Genomic DNA, 17,559 nt, shown 5'->3' with positions numbered 1-17,559 from the left:
CACACTGATTAAGTAGTCACAGAAAAACAAGTCTTTATTTTCTTAACACAGTTATTGTATTACAAGATTACTTTCTAGAAACGAGGCTGTCTTTTCGCACGACTTTATTTAACTGATGCTTCGACCCGTATAAATGTATAACCGTATTAATCGTACAAACATATTGTCAATTTTTAAACACACTGATATAAGCGTATAATCGTATAAACATGTTGTACTTTTAAAACACTGATTAAATATTCACAGAAAATCATCTATTTTCTTAACACAGTTCTTGTATACCAAGATACCTTTCCAGAAACGAGGCTTTCTTTTCGCACGTCTTAATCAATCGATGCATCGACCCGTATAAACGTCTCTTCGATCTCGCCAGCGCTTATTCGTAAAAAAATATTTCCTTTGACATCGTTACTCAAAATTTTATGAACTTGTAGTGCCTAGTGATTGCCTATTACGTGTTTGTGTAACTCTTTCAATTTCATTTTGTTTTTATTACACTTAATGAATTATGATTACAGAAGTAATACAACATATAACAGTTAACATTTCTAAGCATTATAACGCACATGTTAGGTTTCTATTTCATTCAAATAACATTATTAATTTATTTTTATTCAAAACCTAATTTAATTTATGAAAAGTTAGTAGAAGACAATACAGAACCTTCATCAATTACATGTTTTAAAATTACTATAAATTATAAATTGTAATTTTCTTTTACTCGTTAAAAAACAAAATGTTACTTTGTCATGTGGTTACTTGTTAGTATATTTATTTGAATCATGGAATTTATTTCATTTATTTTTGTGTATGTTAGTGGTTAGTTTAACATGTTACTTTGTCATGTGGTTACTTGGTAGTATATTTATTTGAATCATGGAATTTATTTCATTTATTTTTGTGTATGTTAGTGGTTAGTTTAACATGTTACTTTGTCATGTGGTTATTTAGTAGTATATTTATTTGAATTATGGAATTTATTTCATTTATTTTTGTGTATGTTAGTGGTTAGTTTAACATGTTGCTTTGTCATGTGGTTACTTGTTAGTATATTTATTTGAATCATGGAATTTATTTCATTTATTTTTGTGTATGTTAGTGGTTAGATTTATTTTAACAGAAACAAATAACAGTTAACACTTTTAAGCATATAACGCATCATAGAATCTGTTATGTTTCTATTTCATTCAAATAACATTTACAATTTATTTTTATTCAAAACATAATTTAATTTATGGAAAGTTAGTGGAAGACACTACAGAACCTTCATCAAGTGTGTCGAATTTAGTTCTTAATAACTACAAACTACAAATTGTAAATATCTTTTACTCATTAAAAAAACAACATGTTACTTTGTCATGTGGTTACTTTTTAATATATTTATTTGAATCGCGGAATTTATTTCATTTATTTTTGTGTATGTTAGTGGTTAGTTTAACATATTACTTTGTCATGTGGTTACTTGTTAGTATATTTATTGGAATCGTGGAATTTATTTCATTTATTTTTTGTATGTTAGTGGTTAGATTCATTTTAATGTAACAAAATTCAGTCAATTCAAAGCCCTAACTACAAATCATTTATAATTTTATATTATTTTAATAAATGCCATGGCTAATTATTTATTCCTTATGTTATTGCCCAACTCTGAAGTTTGTTGTTACACCCTTGTTATTATGTCCATTTGTCTTGTCTTTCGATACAATATAAAAACGTTGATATTGGTCGCAATATCTTCAACGCGCGATGACTTTATGTCCGCCCGACTCACACTCTGACACAACCTTTTTAACAATCATCTTGTAAGTAATGCTTTAAAAAAAAGTTCTCCCTACAAAAGATTTAAAAGTTGTGACATAAAAATTAACTGTTTGATTAAACTTAATCATTATAATTGTTAACGTTATTATGTTTAAGTTAGTTCTTAAATCAACCCTTTTTTTAAGTTAAATTTATGTTGGGTGTTAGTTTTTTTGTATACTGAATTTTGTCATATAAATATTCATAAACTTTTTGAATTTGAACAATGTGATCAGTTGCAACATGCAGTAAAACAATTGTATGATTTTTGTTAAACATTAACAATGATTAATATAGAGCATTTTCTTATTTAAAGAATAAAAAAAAACATCATTGTAAGATATGTTAAAGGCCAAATACATTTAAACACATTAATTAATTTTGATGTATTTATTATTTGTAATTTTGTCTGTGCTGTCAGTATTTTTTGTTTAAAACTCATAATTTGTGACTATATAAATATAGTAAATACATACAGATTTGGGGATAACATTTTGTGTATTAAATACATTCAATTTTGGGGATTAATTTGTGTTAGATTATACTATTGCTATTTGTAAAATTTTGTAATATTTACATCTTTCTCTTAATGATGAAAAAATACGATAAGGCGTTCCGGTGCATATAAGTCTTTTATACAAACAAGACCCGTATATGACGAAATAAATGTGATATTTCAACGCGCGACTCACGCTCAAACCTATCAGCAGCAACCTCGTTTCTTTACCAACAAATTTAACCAGTGAATGCTTATTGGTGGTCTACAAACAACCAGCCAAATGTATTGTAAACACCCATGATAAAGTTTAACATCACAATTCACAAATAGTAATGCATATAGTTAAACATAAATAAGTACACCACTCCAAGCATTTTATTTCAGTTTCAAACTTGGCCTATCTTTTGGGGGGAATTCTTCAACATAGTAAATTGATGTGCATCTTTGTCTGAGCCTATGGGAGTTTGACCGTGAAGAAGCAGCACACACCTCCGCACAAGGCAGAAGCGGCACACACCTCAGCATCACTGCAGAAGTGGCACGCACCTTCGCATGATAAGTGCAATCTCACAATGTCACCATTATAGGAGCTGATACTCCCATGATAAGAGACAGACTATAATGGGATACACTGCAAGACATCATACTGGGGTGAGATGCCTTCAAAACGCTGTCGTCTCCCAAAGCTGATGTATTTTTTGTTGCAAGATTAGGGTAAGGGTTATTTTGTTCTATTCTATTTTATATTTAACATTTCTTTTTGGGGGGATTTCTTTGACATGGTTTATTGATGGGTTATCTTTGCCTGAGCCTAAGGGAGATTGACCGTGAAGAAGCAGCACACACCTCCGCACAAGGCAGAAGTGGCACACACCTCCGCATCAATGCAGAAGTGGCACGCACCTTCGCACGATAAGTGCAATCTCACAATGTCACCATTATAGGAGCTGATACTCCCATGATAAGAGACAGACTATAATGGGATACACTGCAAGACATCATACTGGGGTGACACGCCTTCAACGCGATGGATTCTCCCATAGTTGCTGTATTTTTTGTTGCTAAGATTAGGGTAAGGGTTGTTCTATTATATTCTGGGGGATTTCTCCAACAAAACTAATTGATTGGCTATCTTTGCCTGAGCCTAGGGGAATTTGAGCGTGAAGAAGCAGCACGCACCTCCGCACAAAGCAGAAGCGGCACACACCTCTGCATCAATGCAGAAGTGGCACGCACCTTCGCATGATAAGTGCAATCTCACAATGTCACCATTATAGGAGCTGATACTCCCATGATAAGAGACAGACTATAATGGGATACACTGCAAGACATCATACTGGGGTGACATGCCTTCAAAACGCTGTATAGTCTCCCACATTTTTTGTTTCAAATCCTTGTTTGTGATGCACAACATACAATGCAGATATATTCCAGAACTAAACTTGTTTCACATAAAAGCTTATAATTATAAAACTATTTAAGTACAACATTATACATAAGTTCACCATCGCAAGTATTTTTTGTCATCAGATTTTGCTGATTGTCATCCTGGTTAGCTTAGTTCAATTAGCAGGGCTACCAACGAGCAGGTTCCAGGATACCAGCCCCACACGCTTTCTGAGATCGTAAGAGCCAATTGCACCGTCCCTTAAGGGGACGGGTCCGGTCCACTGTCCCAACTTCGGCGCCAGGACAGCCTCCCTACTCTTAGTAACGCGGTCCCTAGTTGAAAGGACTAGGGACTACTTCCGTTGGTCAACCATGCTTATGATAACACCGGCACCATCCTGACAGATGAGGAGCCCAAATGCACCTTTAAGATCAACCACCCAGTGGCCCGAGCCGGAAGTAGGACCCCACATGCCACGTGCATGTGTCCAGGTCCCTTTAATCTAACCGCCGCACCACAAAGATCGCTAAATTTGCTTACAAGCGCATTATGCAATTTCACAATTTATCGCAATTTCAAAGCGCATCAAAATCGCATTTGTGCTTGCTTGCAATGGTGTACTTATTTACAAGATGTTAATTACAATCATATTAACAATAATGAAAGATACTTTTAAAGGCACTGGACACGTTTGGTAATTGTCAAAGACCAGTAATCTCACTTGGTTTATCCCAACATATGCATAAAATAACAAATTTGGGCAAAATTGGTCATCAAAGTTGCAAGAGAATAATAAAAGAAAATTACTTTGTGTGCTTTCAGATGCATAATAAAAGGCTTCAGCTGAAATCTTTTATTATCTGACTGAGAATTTACTTCATTCACAAAAACTACATTACTTCAGTAGGAGCCGTTTCTCACATTGTTTTATACTATCAATAGCTCTCCATTGCAAGTTATAAGTAAGTTTTTAAGCTAAAAATTATTTTGAGTAATTACCAATAGTGTCCAGTGCCTTCACACCTCTACACAAAAGTTACGATACCAATAAAAGAAAACATATTTAAAAAGGGGAGAGGTTACCAGCACTTACACCCTTAGCCAAGATCCTCAGCATCTGGCCATAAAAACACAGAACTGATCAGCTAAAACAAGAACTAAAAGCACAAAAAGTGCAACATTAAATCAAAAACCTATTTTGAAAAGGGGAGAGGTTACCAGCACTTACACCCTTAGCCAAGATCCTCAGCATCTGGCCATAAAACAACATAGAAATGATCAGTTAAAACAAGAACTAAAAGCACAAAAAGTGCATCACTATTTCAAAAACAGATGAGTTTTCAGACGACTCTTGAAGGAAGTGACCGAAGTAGCTTGGCGAACAATAAGAGGAAGACTGTTCCTTAAGATGGAAGGAGCATCAACCCCTTATAATGCGAAGTAGAGACTCTGTGGGGAGCTTGCAGTAGACACTGTGATGAGGAGCGAAGACAACGCGGAGGTGTATACGATTTTAAAAGTTCAGAGATACATGCAGGAGCGAGATCATGTTGAGATTTGTAAGTGAGCAACCATGGCTTGAACACAATGCAGTCCATGATTGGCAGCCAGTGGAGACAGCGAGGAATAGGGATGATGTGCTCATTTCTTGAAGACCGTGCGAAAAGTGTTCTAAACAGAGTGCAGCTTTCAGTTCATAAAAACACACTTAAAGTACCTTGAAGACAACCAACTGATTAGCTTAGATGTCTTGAGGGTTGTGATGTTTTAACATAAGTTGCTCTCCTTTATACCCAGTATCCTTGATGACATCAGTAGTGGTGATTCCATTCTGCACTTCTTTTCAGGAAACTATTCCCTTTATCTCTGTCTCTGAAAGGTCAAGTTTGAAGACCAGAAATTAAAAACAGCCAGTCATTTCAAATGCACAATTTAAACTATCAACAGCTACAAATTTGGCTTGATATTAGGGTTTAAAATGAAGCTTGCCAAGGTATTTTTCCAAAATCTTTCTAACCCAAAAGAAAGTAACTAAAACAAAACAAGACTTCTAACTCTGAAATGACTGTCAAGTAAGTATTTACTGATATTAAACTAATGTTTAAACCACAGCAACAGTAGAAATTAAGCACAAACATTTCATAAAGCTTTATTTGGGACTAGGTTAAGACATTTAATCGACAGCAACATTGGCAAGCAGTGGCATGCAACCAAAGGTCTGTTGCTCAAGTAAGTAAAGTTAAGCAACATTGCAGCCAGTGGCATACAACCAAAGGTCTGTCGCTCAAGTAAGTAAAGTTAAGCAATATTGCAGCCAGTGGCATACCACCATAGGTCTGTCGCTCAAAAAAGTAAAGTTAAGCAACATTGCAGCCAGTGGCATACCACCAAAGGTCTGTTGCTCAAGTAAGTAAAGTTAGACAACATTGGCAACCAGTGGCATTCAACCAAAGGTCTGCTGCTCAAGAAAGTAAAGTAAAGCAACATTGGCAACCAATGGCATACAACCAAAGGTCTGTCGCTCAAGAAAGTAAAGTTAAGCAACATTGGCAACCAATGGCATCAACCAAAGGTCTGTCGCTCAAGCAAGTAAAGTTAAGCAACATTGGCAACCAGTGGCATACCACCATAGGTCTGTTGCTAAAAAACGTAAAGTTAAGCAACAGTGGCATACAACCAAATGTCTGTCGCTTAAGTTAATAAAGTTAAGCACCATTGGCAACTAGTCGCACAGCACCAAAGGTCTGTCGCTCAAGTAAGTAAAGTTAAGCAACATTGGCAACCAGTGGCATACAACCAAAGGTCTGTTGCTCAAGTAAGTAAAGTTAAGCAACATTGACAACCAGTGGCATTTAACCAAAAGTCTGCTGCTCAAGAGAGTAAAGTAAAGCAACATTGGCAACCAGTAGCATTTAACCAAAGGTCTGTCACTCAAGAAAGTTAAGTTAAGCAACATTGGCAACCTGTGGACTCCAACCAAAGGTCCGTCGTTCAAGAAAGTAAAGTTGAGCAACATTGGCAACCAGTGGCATACAACCAAAGGTATGTTGCTCCAGAAAATAAAGTAAAGCAACGTTGACAATCATTGACTCCAACCAAAGGTCTGTCGCTCAAGAAAGTAAAGTAAAGCAACATTGGCAACCAGTGGCTTACAACCAAAGGTCTGTTGCTCAAGAAAGTAAAGTTAAGCAACATTGGCAACCAGTGGCATACAACCAAAGGTCTGTCACTCAAGAAAGTAAAGTAAAGCAACATTGGCAACCAGTGGCATACAACCAAAGGTCTGTCACTCAAGAAAGTAAAGTTAAGCAACATTGGCAACCAGTGGCATACCACCAAAGGCCTGCTGCTCAAGTAAGTAAAGTAAAGCAACATTGGCAACCAGTGGCATACCACCAAAGGCCTGCTGCTCAAGTAAGTAAAGTAAAGCAACATTGGCAACCAGTGGACTACCACCAAAGGTCTGTCGCTCAAGAAAGTAAAGTTAAGCTGTATTGGCAACCAGTGGACTACAACCACAGGTCTGCTGCTCAAGTCAGTAAAGTAAAGCAACATTGGCAACCAGTGGCATACAACAAAAGGCCTGCTGCTAAAGAAAGTAAAGTAAAGCAACATTGGCAACCAGTGGACTCCAACCAAAGGCCTGCTGCTCAAGTAAGTAAAGTAAAGCAACATTGGCAACCAGTGGCTTAGAACCAAAGGTCTGCTGCTCAAGAAAGTAAAGTTAAGCAACATTGGCAACCAGTGGCATTCAACCAAAGGTCTGCTGCTCAAGAAAGTAAAGTTAAGCAACATTGGCAACCAGTGGCATACAACCAAAGGTCTGTTGCTCAAGTAAATAAAGTAAAGCAACATTGGCAACCAGTGGCATTTAACCAATGGTCTGCTGCTCAAGAAAGTAAAGTTAAGCAACATTGGCAACCAGTGGCATACAACCAAAGGTCTGTTGCTCAAGTAAATAAAGTAAAGCAACATTGGCAACCAGTGGCATTTAACCAATGGTCTGTCGCTCAAGAAAGTAAAGTTAGGCAACATTGGCAACCAGTGGCATTCAACCAAAGGTCTGCTGCTCAAGAAAGTAAAGTTAAGCAACATTGGCAACCAGTGGCATACAACCAAAGGTCTGTTGCTCAAGTAAATAAAGTAAAGCAACATTGGCAACCAGTGGCATTTAACCAATGGTCTGTCGCTCAAGAAAGTAAAGTTAGGCAACATTGGCAACCAGTGGCATTCAACCAAAGGTCTGCTGCTCAAGAAAGTAAAGGAAAGCAACATTGGCAACAGCGGCATTTAACCAAAGGTTTGTCGCTCAATAAAGTAAAGTAAAGCAACATTGGCAACAAGTGGCATACCACCAAAGGTCTGTCGCTCAAGAAAGTAAAGTTAAGCAACATTGGCAACCAATGGCATACAACCAAATGTCTGTCGCTCAAGCAAGTAAAGTTAAGCAACATTGGCAACCAGTGGCATACCACCATAGGTCTGGTGCTCAAGAAAGTAAAGTTAAGCAACAGTGGCATACAACCAAAGGTCTGTCGCTCAAGTAAGTAAAGTTAAGCAACATTGGCAACCAGTGGCACACCACCAAAGGTCTGTCGCTCAAGTAAATAAAGTTAAGCACCATTGGCAACCAGTCGCAGAGCACTAAAGGTCTGTCGCTCAAGAAACAACACTGAACCAATGGCATACCAGCATCTGTCGCTCAAGTAAGGAAAGTAAAGTTATGGGACATTGGCAACCAGTGGCATTTAACCAAAGGCCTGCTGGTCAAGAAAGTAAAGTAAAGCAACATTGGCAACCAGTGGCATACAACCAAAGGCCTGCTGGTCAAGAAAGTCAAGTTAAGCAACATTGGCAACCAGTGGCATACAACCAAAGGTCTATTGCTAAAGAAAGTAAATAAATATCTGCTGCTCAAGTAAGTAAAGTAAAGCAACATTGGCAACCAGTGGCTTACAACCAAAGGTCTGTTGCTCAAGAAAGTAAAGTTAAGCGACATTGGCAACCAGTGGCATTTTACCAAAGGCCTGCTGCTCAAGAAAGTAAAGTAAAGCGACATTGGCAACCAGTGGCATTTAACCAAAGGCCTGCTGCTCAAGTAAGTAAAGTAAGGCAACATTGGCAACCAGTGGCATTCAACCAAAGGTCTGTGGCTCAAGAAAGTAAAGTAAAGCAACATTGGCAACCAGTGGCATACAACCAAAGGTCTGCTGCTCAAGTAAGTAAAGTTAAGCGACATTGACAACCAGTGGCATTTAACCAAAGGCCTGCTGCTCAAGAAAGTTAAGTTAAGCAACATTGGCAACCAGTGGCATACAACAAAAGGTCTGTCCCTCAAGAAAGTTAAGTTAAGCAACATTGGCAACCAGTAGCATACAACCAAAGGTCTGGCATACCACCAAAGGTCTGTCCCTCAAGAAAGTAAAGTAAAGCAACATTGGCAACCAGTGGACTCCAACCAAAGGCCTGCTGCTCAAGTAAGTAAAGTAAAGCAACATTGGCAACCAGTGGCTTAGAACCAAAGGTCTGTCGCTCAAGAAAGTAAAGTACAGCAACATTGGCAACCAGTGGCATACCACCAAAGGTCTGTTGCTCAAGAAAGTAAAGTTAAGCAACATTGGCAACCTGTGGACTCCAACCAAAGGTCCGTCGTTCAAGAAAGTAAAGTTGAGCAACATTGGCAACCAGTGGCATACAACCAAAGGTATGTTGCTCCAGAAAATAAAGTAAAGCAACGTTGGCAATCATGGACTCCAACCAAAGGTCTGTCGCTCAAGAAAGTAAAGTAAAGCAACATTGGCAACCAGTGGCTTACAACCAAAGATCTGTTGCTCAAGAAAGTAAAGTTAAGCGACATTGGCAACCAGTGGCATACCACCAAAGTGCTGTCGCTCAAGAAAGTAAAGTTAAGCAACATTGGCAACCAGTGGCATACCACCAAAGGTCTGTCGCTCAAGAAAGTAAAGTTAAGCAACATTGGCAACCAGTGGCATACAACCAAAGGTCTGTCGCTTAAGTTAATAAAGTAAAGCAACATTGGCAACCAGTGGCATACAACCAAAGGTCTGTCACTCAAGAAAGTAAAGTTAAGCAACATTGGCAACCAGTGGCATACCACCAAAGGCCTGCTGCTCAAGTAAGTAAAGTAAAGCAACATTGGCAACCAGTGGCATACCACCAAAGGCCTGCTGCTCAAGTAAGTAAAGTAAAGCAACATTGGCAACCAGTGGCATACCACCAAAGGTCTGTCGCTCAAGAAAGTAAAGTTAAGCAGTATTGGCAACCAGTGGACTACAACCACAGGTCTGCTGCTCAAGTCAGTAAAGTAAAGCAACATTGGCAACCAGTGGCATACAACAAAAGGCCTGCTGCTAAAGAAAGTAAAGTAAAGCAACATTGGCAACCAGTGGACTCCAACCAAAGGCCTGCTGCTCAAGTAAGTAAAGTAAAGCAACATTGGCAACCAGTGGCTTAGAACCAAAGGTCTGTCGCTCAAGAAAGTAAAGTTAAGCAACATTGGCAACCAGTGGACTCCAACCAAAGGCCTGCTGCTCAAGTAAGTAAAGTAAAGCAACATTGGCAACCAGTGGCTTAGAACCAAAGGTCTGTCGCTCAAGAAACAACACTGAACCAATGGCATACCAGCATCTGTCGCTCAAGTAAGGAAAGTAAAGTTAAGGGACATTGGCAACCAGTGGCATTTAACCAAAGGCCTGCTGGTCAAGAAAGTAAAGTAAAGCAACATTGGCAACCAGTTGCATACAACCAAAGGCCTGCTGGTCAAGAAAGTCAAGTTAAGCAACATTGGCAACCAGTGGCATACAACCAAAGGTCTATTGCTAAAGAAAGTAAATAAATATCTGCTGCTCAAGTAAGTAAAGTAAAGCAACATTGGCAACCAGTGGCTTACAACCAAAGGTCTGTTGCTCAAGAAAGTAAAGTTAAGCGACATTGGCAACCAGTGGCATTTTACCAAAGGCCTGCTGCTCAAGAAAGTAAAGTAAAGCGACATTGGCAACCAGTGGCATTTAACCAAAGGCCTGCTGCTCAAGTAAGTAAAGTAAAGCAACATTGGCAACAAGTGGCATACAACCAAAGAACTGTCGTCCAAGATATGTAAAGTAAAGCAATATTGGCAACCAGTGGCATACAACCAAAGGTATGTTGCTCAAGTAAGTAAAGTTAAGCATCATTGGCAACCAGTGGCATTTAACCAAAGGTCTGCTGCTCAAGAAAGTAAAGTAAGGCAACATTGGCAACCAGTGGCATTCAACCAAAGGTCTGTGGCTCAAGAAAGTAAAGTAAAGCAACATTGGCAACCAGTGGCATACAACCAAAGGTCTGCTGCTCAAGTAAGTAAAGTTAAGCGACATTGACAACCAGTGGCATTTAACCAAAGGCCTGCTGCTCAAGAAAGTAAAGTACAGCAACATTGGCAACCAGTGGCATACCACCAAAGGTCTGTTGCTCAAGAAAGTAAAGTTAAGCAACATTGGCAACCTGTGGACTCCAACCAAAGGTCCGTCGTTCAAGAAAGTAAAGTTGAGCAACATTGGCAACCAGTGGCATACAACCAAAGGTATGTTGCTCCAGAAAATAAAGTAAAGCAACGTTGGCAATCATGGACTCCAACCAAAGGTCTGTCGCTCAAGAAAGTAAAGTAAAGCAACATTGGCAACCAGTGGCTTACAACCAAAGATCTGTTGCTCAAGAAAGTAAAGTTAAGCGACATTGGCAACCAGTGGCATACCACCAAAGTGCTGTCGCTCAAGAAAGTAAAGTTAAGCAACATTGGCAACCAGTGGCATACCACCAAAGGTCTGTCGCTCAAGAAAGTAAAGTTAAGCAACATTGGCAACCAGTGGCATACAACCAAAGGTCTGTCGCTTAAGTTAATAAAGTAAAGCAACATTGGCAACCAGTGGCATACAACCAAAGGTCTGTCACTCAAGAAAGTAAAGTTAAGCAACATTGGCAACCAGTGGCATACCACCAAAGGCCTGCTGCTCAAGTAAGTAAAGTAAAGCAACATTGGCAACCAGTGGCATACCACCAAAGGCCTGCTGCTCAAGTAAGTAAAGTAAAGCAACATTGGCAACCAGTGGACTACCACCAAAGGTCTGTCGCTCAAGAAAGTAAAGTTAAGCAGTATTGGCAACCAGTGGACTACAACCACAGGTCTGCTGCTCAAGTCAGTAAAGTAAAGCAACATTGGCAACCAGTGGCATACAACAAAAGGCCTGCTGCTAAAGAAAGTAAAGTAAAGCAACATTGGCAACCAGTGGACTCCAACCAAAGGCCTGCTGCTCAAGTAAGTAAAGTAAAGCAACATTGGCAACCAGTGGCTTAGAACCAAAGGTCTGTCGCTCAAGAAAGTAAAGTTAAGCAACATTGGCAACCAGTGGACTCCAACCAAAGGCCTGCTGCTCAAGTAAGTAAAGTAAAGCAACATTGGCAACCAGTGGCTTAGAACCAAAGGTCTGTCGCTCAAGAAACAACACTGAACCAATGGCATACCAGCATCTGTCGCTCAAGTAAGGAAAGTAAAGTTAAGGGACATTGGCAACCAGTGGCATTTAACCAAAGGCCTGCTGGTCAAGAAAGTAAAGTAAAGCAACATTGGCAACCAGTTGCATACAACCAAAGGCCTGCTGGTCAAGAAAGTCAAGTTAAGCAACATTGGCAACCAGTGGCATACAACCAAAGGTCTATTGCTAAAGAAAGTAAATAAATATCTGCTGCTCAAGTAAGTAAAGTAAAGCAACATTGGCAACCAGTGGCTTACAACCAAAGGTCTGTTGCTCAAGAAAGTAAAGTTAAGCGACATTGGCAACCAGTGGCATTTTACCAAAGGCCTGCTGCTCAAGAAAGTAAAGTAAAGCGACATTGGCAACCAGTGGCATTTAACCAAAGGCCTGCTGCTCAAGTAAGTAAAGTAAAGCAACATTGGCAACAAGTGGCATACAACCAAAGAACTGTCGTCCAAGATATGTAAAGTAAAGCAATATTGGCAACCAGTGGCATACAACCAAAGGTATGTTGCTCAAGTAAGTAAAGTTAAGCATCATTGGCAACCAGTGGCATTTAACCAAAGGTCTGCTGCTCAAGAAAGTAAAGTAAGGCAACATTGGCAACCAGTGGCATTCAACCAAAGGTCTGTGGCTCAAGAAAGTAAAGTAAAGCAACATTGGCAACCAGTGGCATACAACCAAAGGTCTGCTGCTCAAGTAAGTAAAGTTAAGCGACATTGACAACCAGTGGCATTTAACCAAAGGCCTGCTGCTCAAGAAAGTTAAGTTAAGCAACATTGGCAACCAGTGGCATACAACAAAAGGTCTGTCCCTCAAGAAAGTTAAGTTAAGCAACATTGGCAACCAGTAGCATACAACCAAAGGTCTGGCATACCACCAAAGGTCTGTCCCTCAAGAAAGTTAAGTTAAGCAACATTGGCAACCAGTAGCATACAACCAAAGGTCTGGCATACCACCAAAGGTCTGTCCCTCAAGAAAGTAAAGTAAAGCAACATTGGCAACCAGTGGACTCCAACCAAAGGCCTGCTGCTCAAGTAAGTAAAGTAAAGCAACATTGGCAACCAGTGGCTTAAAGACTTGAACGACGCGGTCGATGTCTTCGCTGTCTTGGACTAATGGAGCTGGGAAGAGACCACATATCCTTTGGATGTAGAATCCTCTGGGTTTAACGCCTTCACCGATGTCAACCTGTTGATGATGAATGAGACCATTGAGGACCAAATTAAACATTTGGAGGAGGGATTTCCAGTCTAGCATCTTGTTTTGGTTTTAAATAATCTAAATAGGCACAATGTTTGGCTTGTGGAAAAAAGTAGGAATATTTTATTGAGTTCATGAGTTGACCTACATATTGCAGGCTTTTAAAAAACTGTAAAGGCTATTGAATAACATTTTGCTGGTTTCTCTAAACAAATCGGAAATCAGACTTAAGTAGGGAGAATATCATTCCTGTCTAAACAAACTGACAACAAACCAACTAACCTCTCTAGCCATATCATCAGGAAACTCGTCATCACACAGCCACATGCCGAGACTCTTACGTTGGAGTTCTGCGGCTACCAAGGCATAGAACTCTAGGGTTGGCCCTAGACCTGTGCCTTCCTCACCCATGAACTCAACCTGAAATCAAAAGCAGAAAAGAATACTTTAATATTCTGACAGCGTCTAAAAACATCTTACAGAGAAACACTGAAGAAAATCATTTAAATAGCTCCATTCATAAATGACTCTTGCAAATATGTAGGAATCTCAAATTAAGTACAAAGGCTGTCATGGCCGAAGGGTTTAGAGCACCAGATTCAAGTTCTGGTGGTTAAGTTATCGGTGAAATCAGATTAAGGCAGAAGTAATAGAATGCATGTTACATAGCTTAATGAGTTATTTTTGCAAAAAGCTGGATGCCTGTAGTTATCTTTTATTCCAGGCATACCCTTTTCGAAATGAAAAAAAACGAAATTGACAAATCACACCAAGGGGGGTCATAACAGTTAATGGACAAGGTAGTATGGCAAACATCCTCTACAGATCAAAGCAAAAACACTACTCAAGAAACTTTGTGAGTCTCTCGACGAATGAACTGACCTCCAGAATGGACTTGCGTCTGCTGTGGAGTCTCATGACGTTGATGGCCCACTCCAATAGTTGCTGCTCGCTGCGTGGTACCTTGACTCTCTCGTGCTTTAACCTGCCAACTCTGAACTCATGCTGGTCATCCCTGCGAGTGCTTGGTGTACGGACTCTCTCAGAGCTAGCATCGCGCTTTTCTTGAAGCCAGGCAATGGCTCTATGTAAAATCAATTGATAAAATGGATTTGAAACTTTGCATGGTCCAGAAACAATCTTGTAAGGTTTGGTGTAGCACCGTGTACATTTGTAACTTTGCATGGTCAACACAACTAATTACAAGGGAACCAGCCATAAACATCAGCATTACATGGTATTTTAACTGGTACCCCTAAGAGACACAATTTTTTTATGCTAAGCAAGTTTGTGTGCCTAGCAAGCTTTATGAATGGTTAGACTTCATGGGATGCTAGCTGGCGGTAGACTTACCAGGTAAATTCATTGCTGTTGAAAATGTGCTAGGTATCCAATAAAAGTTTACCTGGCAAGTCTGCTGCCCCCTAGTGTTCGAAAGTCTCCAGTTGGGCCCTGATCTTACCTTGATACGCCAAACGCTGTACATGAGAAGAACAGGTGTCTAGTCTCAAACGGGAATAGCATGGGGCATCTTCTGGTGAGTTTCTCACACCAAGTAGGCAATGCTAGACTCGCTAGCACCAGAGGGTCCTAAAGGAAGATAAGGGAAGTATGTCGTCATATACAGGTTCAGGGACATGTGAAGAAACCTTGCAATAATCTCAACTTGAACATCTAATTCAAGGGTTTTGTAGATCAAGTTTTTGGCCATGACATTAATCCCTACTCAATGTGAATGAAGTTGTATGTGATTTAATTTACCTGTAGAAGTTTCAGCTTCAATAGTTGTCAAGTTTTTGAGAAAAAAAGAGAAAGGAACAGAGTAGTGGTTTCAGGAGAGTCGTGTAAACCCCTTGACATGCTGAAATATTTTTCGTCTCACTGAGACGAAAAAAGTTTTTGTTAATTTTTTTGTATTCATTTCTCAAACACTACAGCACTTCAACATGTAATATTTAAGGGAAGCACACTACCATCAATATCTTCAAACCAAGTAAGTTTAATATAAATCTGTGTACACTAATGTTTTGTGTCATACATTTACAAAACTACCCACACCCTTTAACAAGCTGTACTAACCTGAACTTGCTGTACCAGCTTGTTGGTGATCTTTTTACTGCAGAATTCCTCTGGTGACACATTATAGTAGTGGTAGTCTCCACCTGTGACAGATAACAAGACAGTTAACTCTTGGGGGATTCACCTTGAACTTTATCAGTGACTAGGGAGCAGGATCGCTAAGCATAGCAAAATATTGCTCAGCAGAAACAGGTTACCAGCCAAAATTCCATAAAATTACATTGTTGTAACTAGAGCCCCGTTCAATATTTGCTCAGCAAAGAAATTTGCTACGCAGTATTTTCTGCTAAACAGGTTTATGAAATTGGGCCCAGTTGTTGGTGTGGGTTGACTCTTTACACAGCAATAACAGATTAATCCAACTAACAACCAGGGCCCAATTTCAAAGAGCTGCTTTAAGCAGAAAGTTTGTTTGCTAAGCGAAAAAAAGCAGGACACCAGTGACAAATTGTACATACATGTGGCATGGTATTTTGGCTGGTTACTTTATTCTAGTAAGCATTATTTTGATGTGCTTAGCTACTTTTGCTTAAGATGTTAAAAATATTAAATATAGGATTCAAACTGCCTCTAGGTACCGGGCAATCTCGGTGGTCTAGTTGGTAAGACACTGCTCTAGATGCAAAGGTTGTGGGTTCGAATCCCACCCGAGTAATATACCAGTGATTGTTTTCACAGAACTTAAGAACTCGGGTAAGTATTGAGTATAAAGGTCTAACACACATCGGTGTATATGGGTAAAAACCCAAATGAATACTACTTGTTGTTGTTGGTGTGGGTTTGACTGACCTCTTAGACTGATGCTGCTGACGTCACTAGCGATTGCATATAGGATCCTAACAAGCTGTAGTACATCGCTGACTGTAGATGCAGAAGGGTCATACGGGTAGACCGAGGGTCCGCCACAGTCTAGATCACCCAGGAAGTGATTGGAACCATGTCTGCTTCGCTTGTGAGCTGGCTTGGCTAGACCAAGGTGTACAAACTCCTGAAATCAGACAAGGGGGTTGGATTAGTGAAGGATATTGGATTGAAACATTGACGAGGACCAAAAGCATGGAAACCTGATATGGAAACCACAAGATTGGCAATATAATATTAAATAATACACTGTCTTATATAACGACGTATCTACTGACAGAAATTGTCCAAGACAGGTTTTTGATTTTGTTTAATTATGAGACCATATTTATGTAGCACCTTATAAGGGTGGACAAGATGCTGTGGGCGCATTCAGCACCCACTGCCGGAACACCAGGGCAAACCCCTTCTCTTAGCAATAAGTGTAACTGGGTTCTTTTATGTGCATTACACAACACACAGGAACTATGACTTTACATCCCATCCGAAGGACGCAGCAATATTGGTTATTAGTTGTCTTACTCAAGGACACAAGTGTCATGACCGAGATTCTAACCCACACTCGATGATTCAACCACCAGAACTTGAATTCAAAGCTCTAAAACCACTCGAGTCATGACAGCCCGATGATAAACATGACTTCCCAACACTAACCTTGTAAGCAGCAATGAGCTGAGAGCAGTTCCGGGTCTTGCGTATATTCTTCGCTGCCCCCGTCAGCTTCCAGCGTCTTAGGAAGTGCACATCCCCATTGTGTTGCAGATACGATACTAACTCAGTCTTAGGTAGGGTGTCTGAACCCAGATGGCGGTCCACAAATGGGATTGACCAACGACCCTGAATGACAAGATCAGAAAAACAGTTAGTTCTCTGTTTTCATATCAAACCATCTTGATATTTCAAACAAGAAGCCTTGATTTTTAATCTTAGGAGTAATTAATATGGAAATACTAACTGCTATGGGGGGACAGTTAAAATTATAGGCCTAAGGTGATGTCAAAACCATTACTATGCCCTAAGCAAAGCTGAGGACATAGCCATGGTTTTGACATCATCGAGGGCCTATAATTTTAACTGTGCCCCGATTAATAAGCAGTCAATATTTCTTTTATATATCGAATAAAGATTCTTCTTCAACAAAACTGACAACGGTAAAAGGTTGTCTGTGAAGAAAGGTCGCGACACGGAACGCTAGTTGC

At 39.7% G+C, this 17,559-nt stretch overlaps 1 protein-coding gene across 1 annotated transcript in view; it reads right to left on the bottom strand.

The window, feature by feature from the left end:
- Positions 1–12,176: 12,176 nt before the first annotated feature.
- Positions 12,177–17,559, bottom strand: part of LOC117293349 (E3 ubiquitin-protein ligase HECTD1-like) — a 51,374-nt gene continuing 45,991 nt past the window's right edge. The window contains exons 35-42 of the mRNA XM_033775678.1: positions 17,015–17,197; positions 16,289–16,487; positions 15,500–15,582; positions 14,883–15,010; positions 14,303–14,504; positions 13,703–13,840; positions 13,237–13,408; positions 12,177–12,277 (exon numbers count right to left, since the gene is read on the bottom strand). Of these exons, the coding sequence (XP_033631569.1) occupies positions 12,177–12,277; positions 13,237–13,408; positions 13,703–13,840; positions 14,303–14,504; positions 14,883–15,010; positions 15,500–15,582; positions 16,289–16,487; positions 17,015–17,197 (1,206 nt within the window). The remainder of the gene's footprint in view (positions 12,278–13,236; positions 13,409–13,702; positions 13,841–14,302; positions 14,505–14,882; positions 15,011–15,499; positions 15,583–16,288; positions 16,488–17,014; positions 17,198–17,559) is intronic.

Source organism: Asterias rubens, chromosome 1 (genome assembly GCF_902459465.1).
Source record: "Asterias rubens chromosome 1, eAstRub1.3, whole genome shotgun sequence".
Classification (NCBI taxonomy): domain Eukaryota; kingdom Metazoa; phylum Echinodermata; class Asteroidea; order Forcipulatida; family Asteriidae; genus Asterias; species Asterias rubens.
Note: the sequence above shows the minus strand (reverse complement) of the source record. Positions and strands in the feature narration are given on the sequence as shown.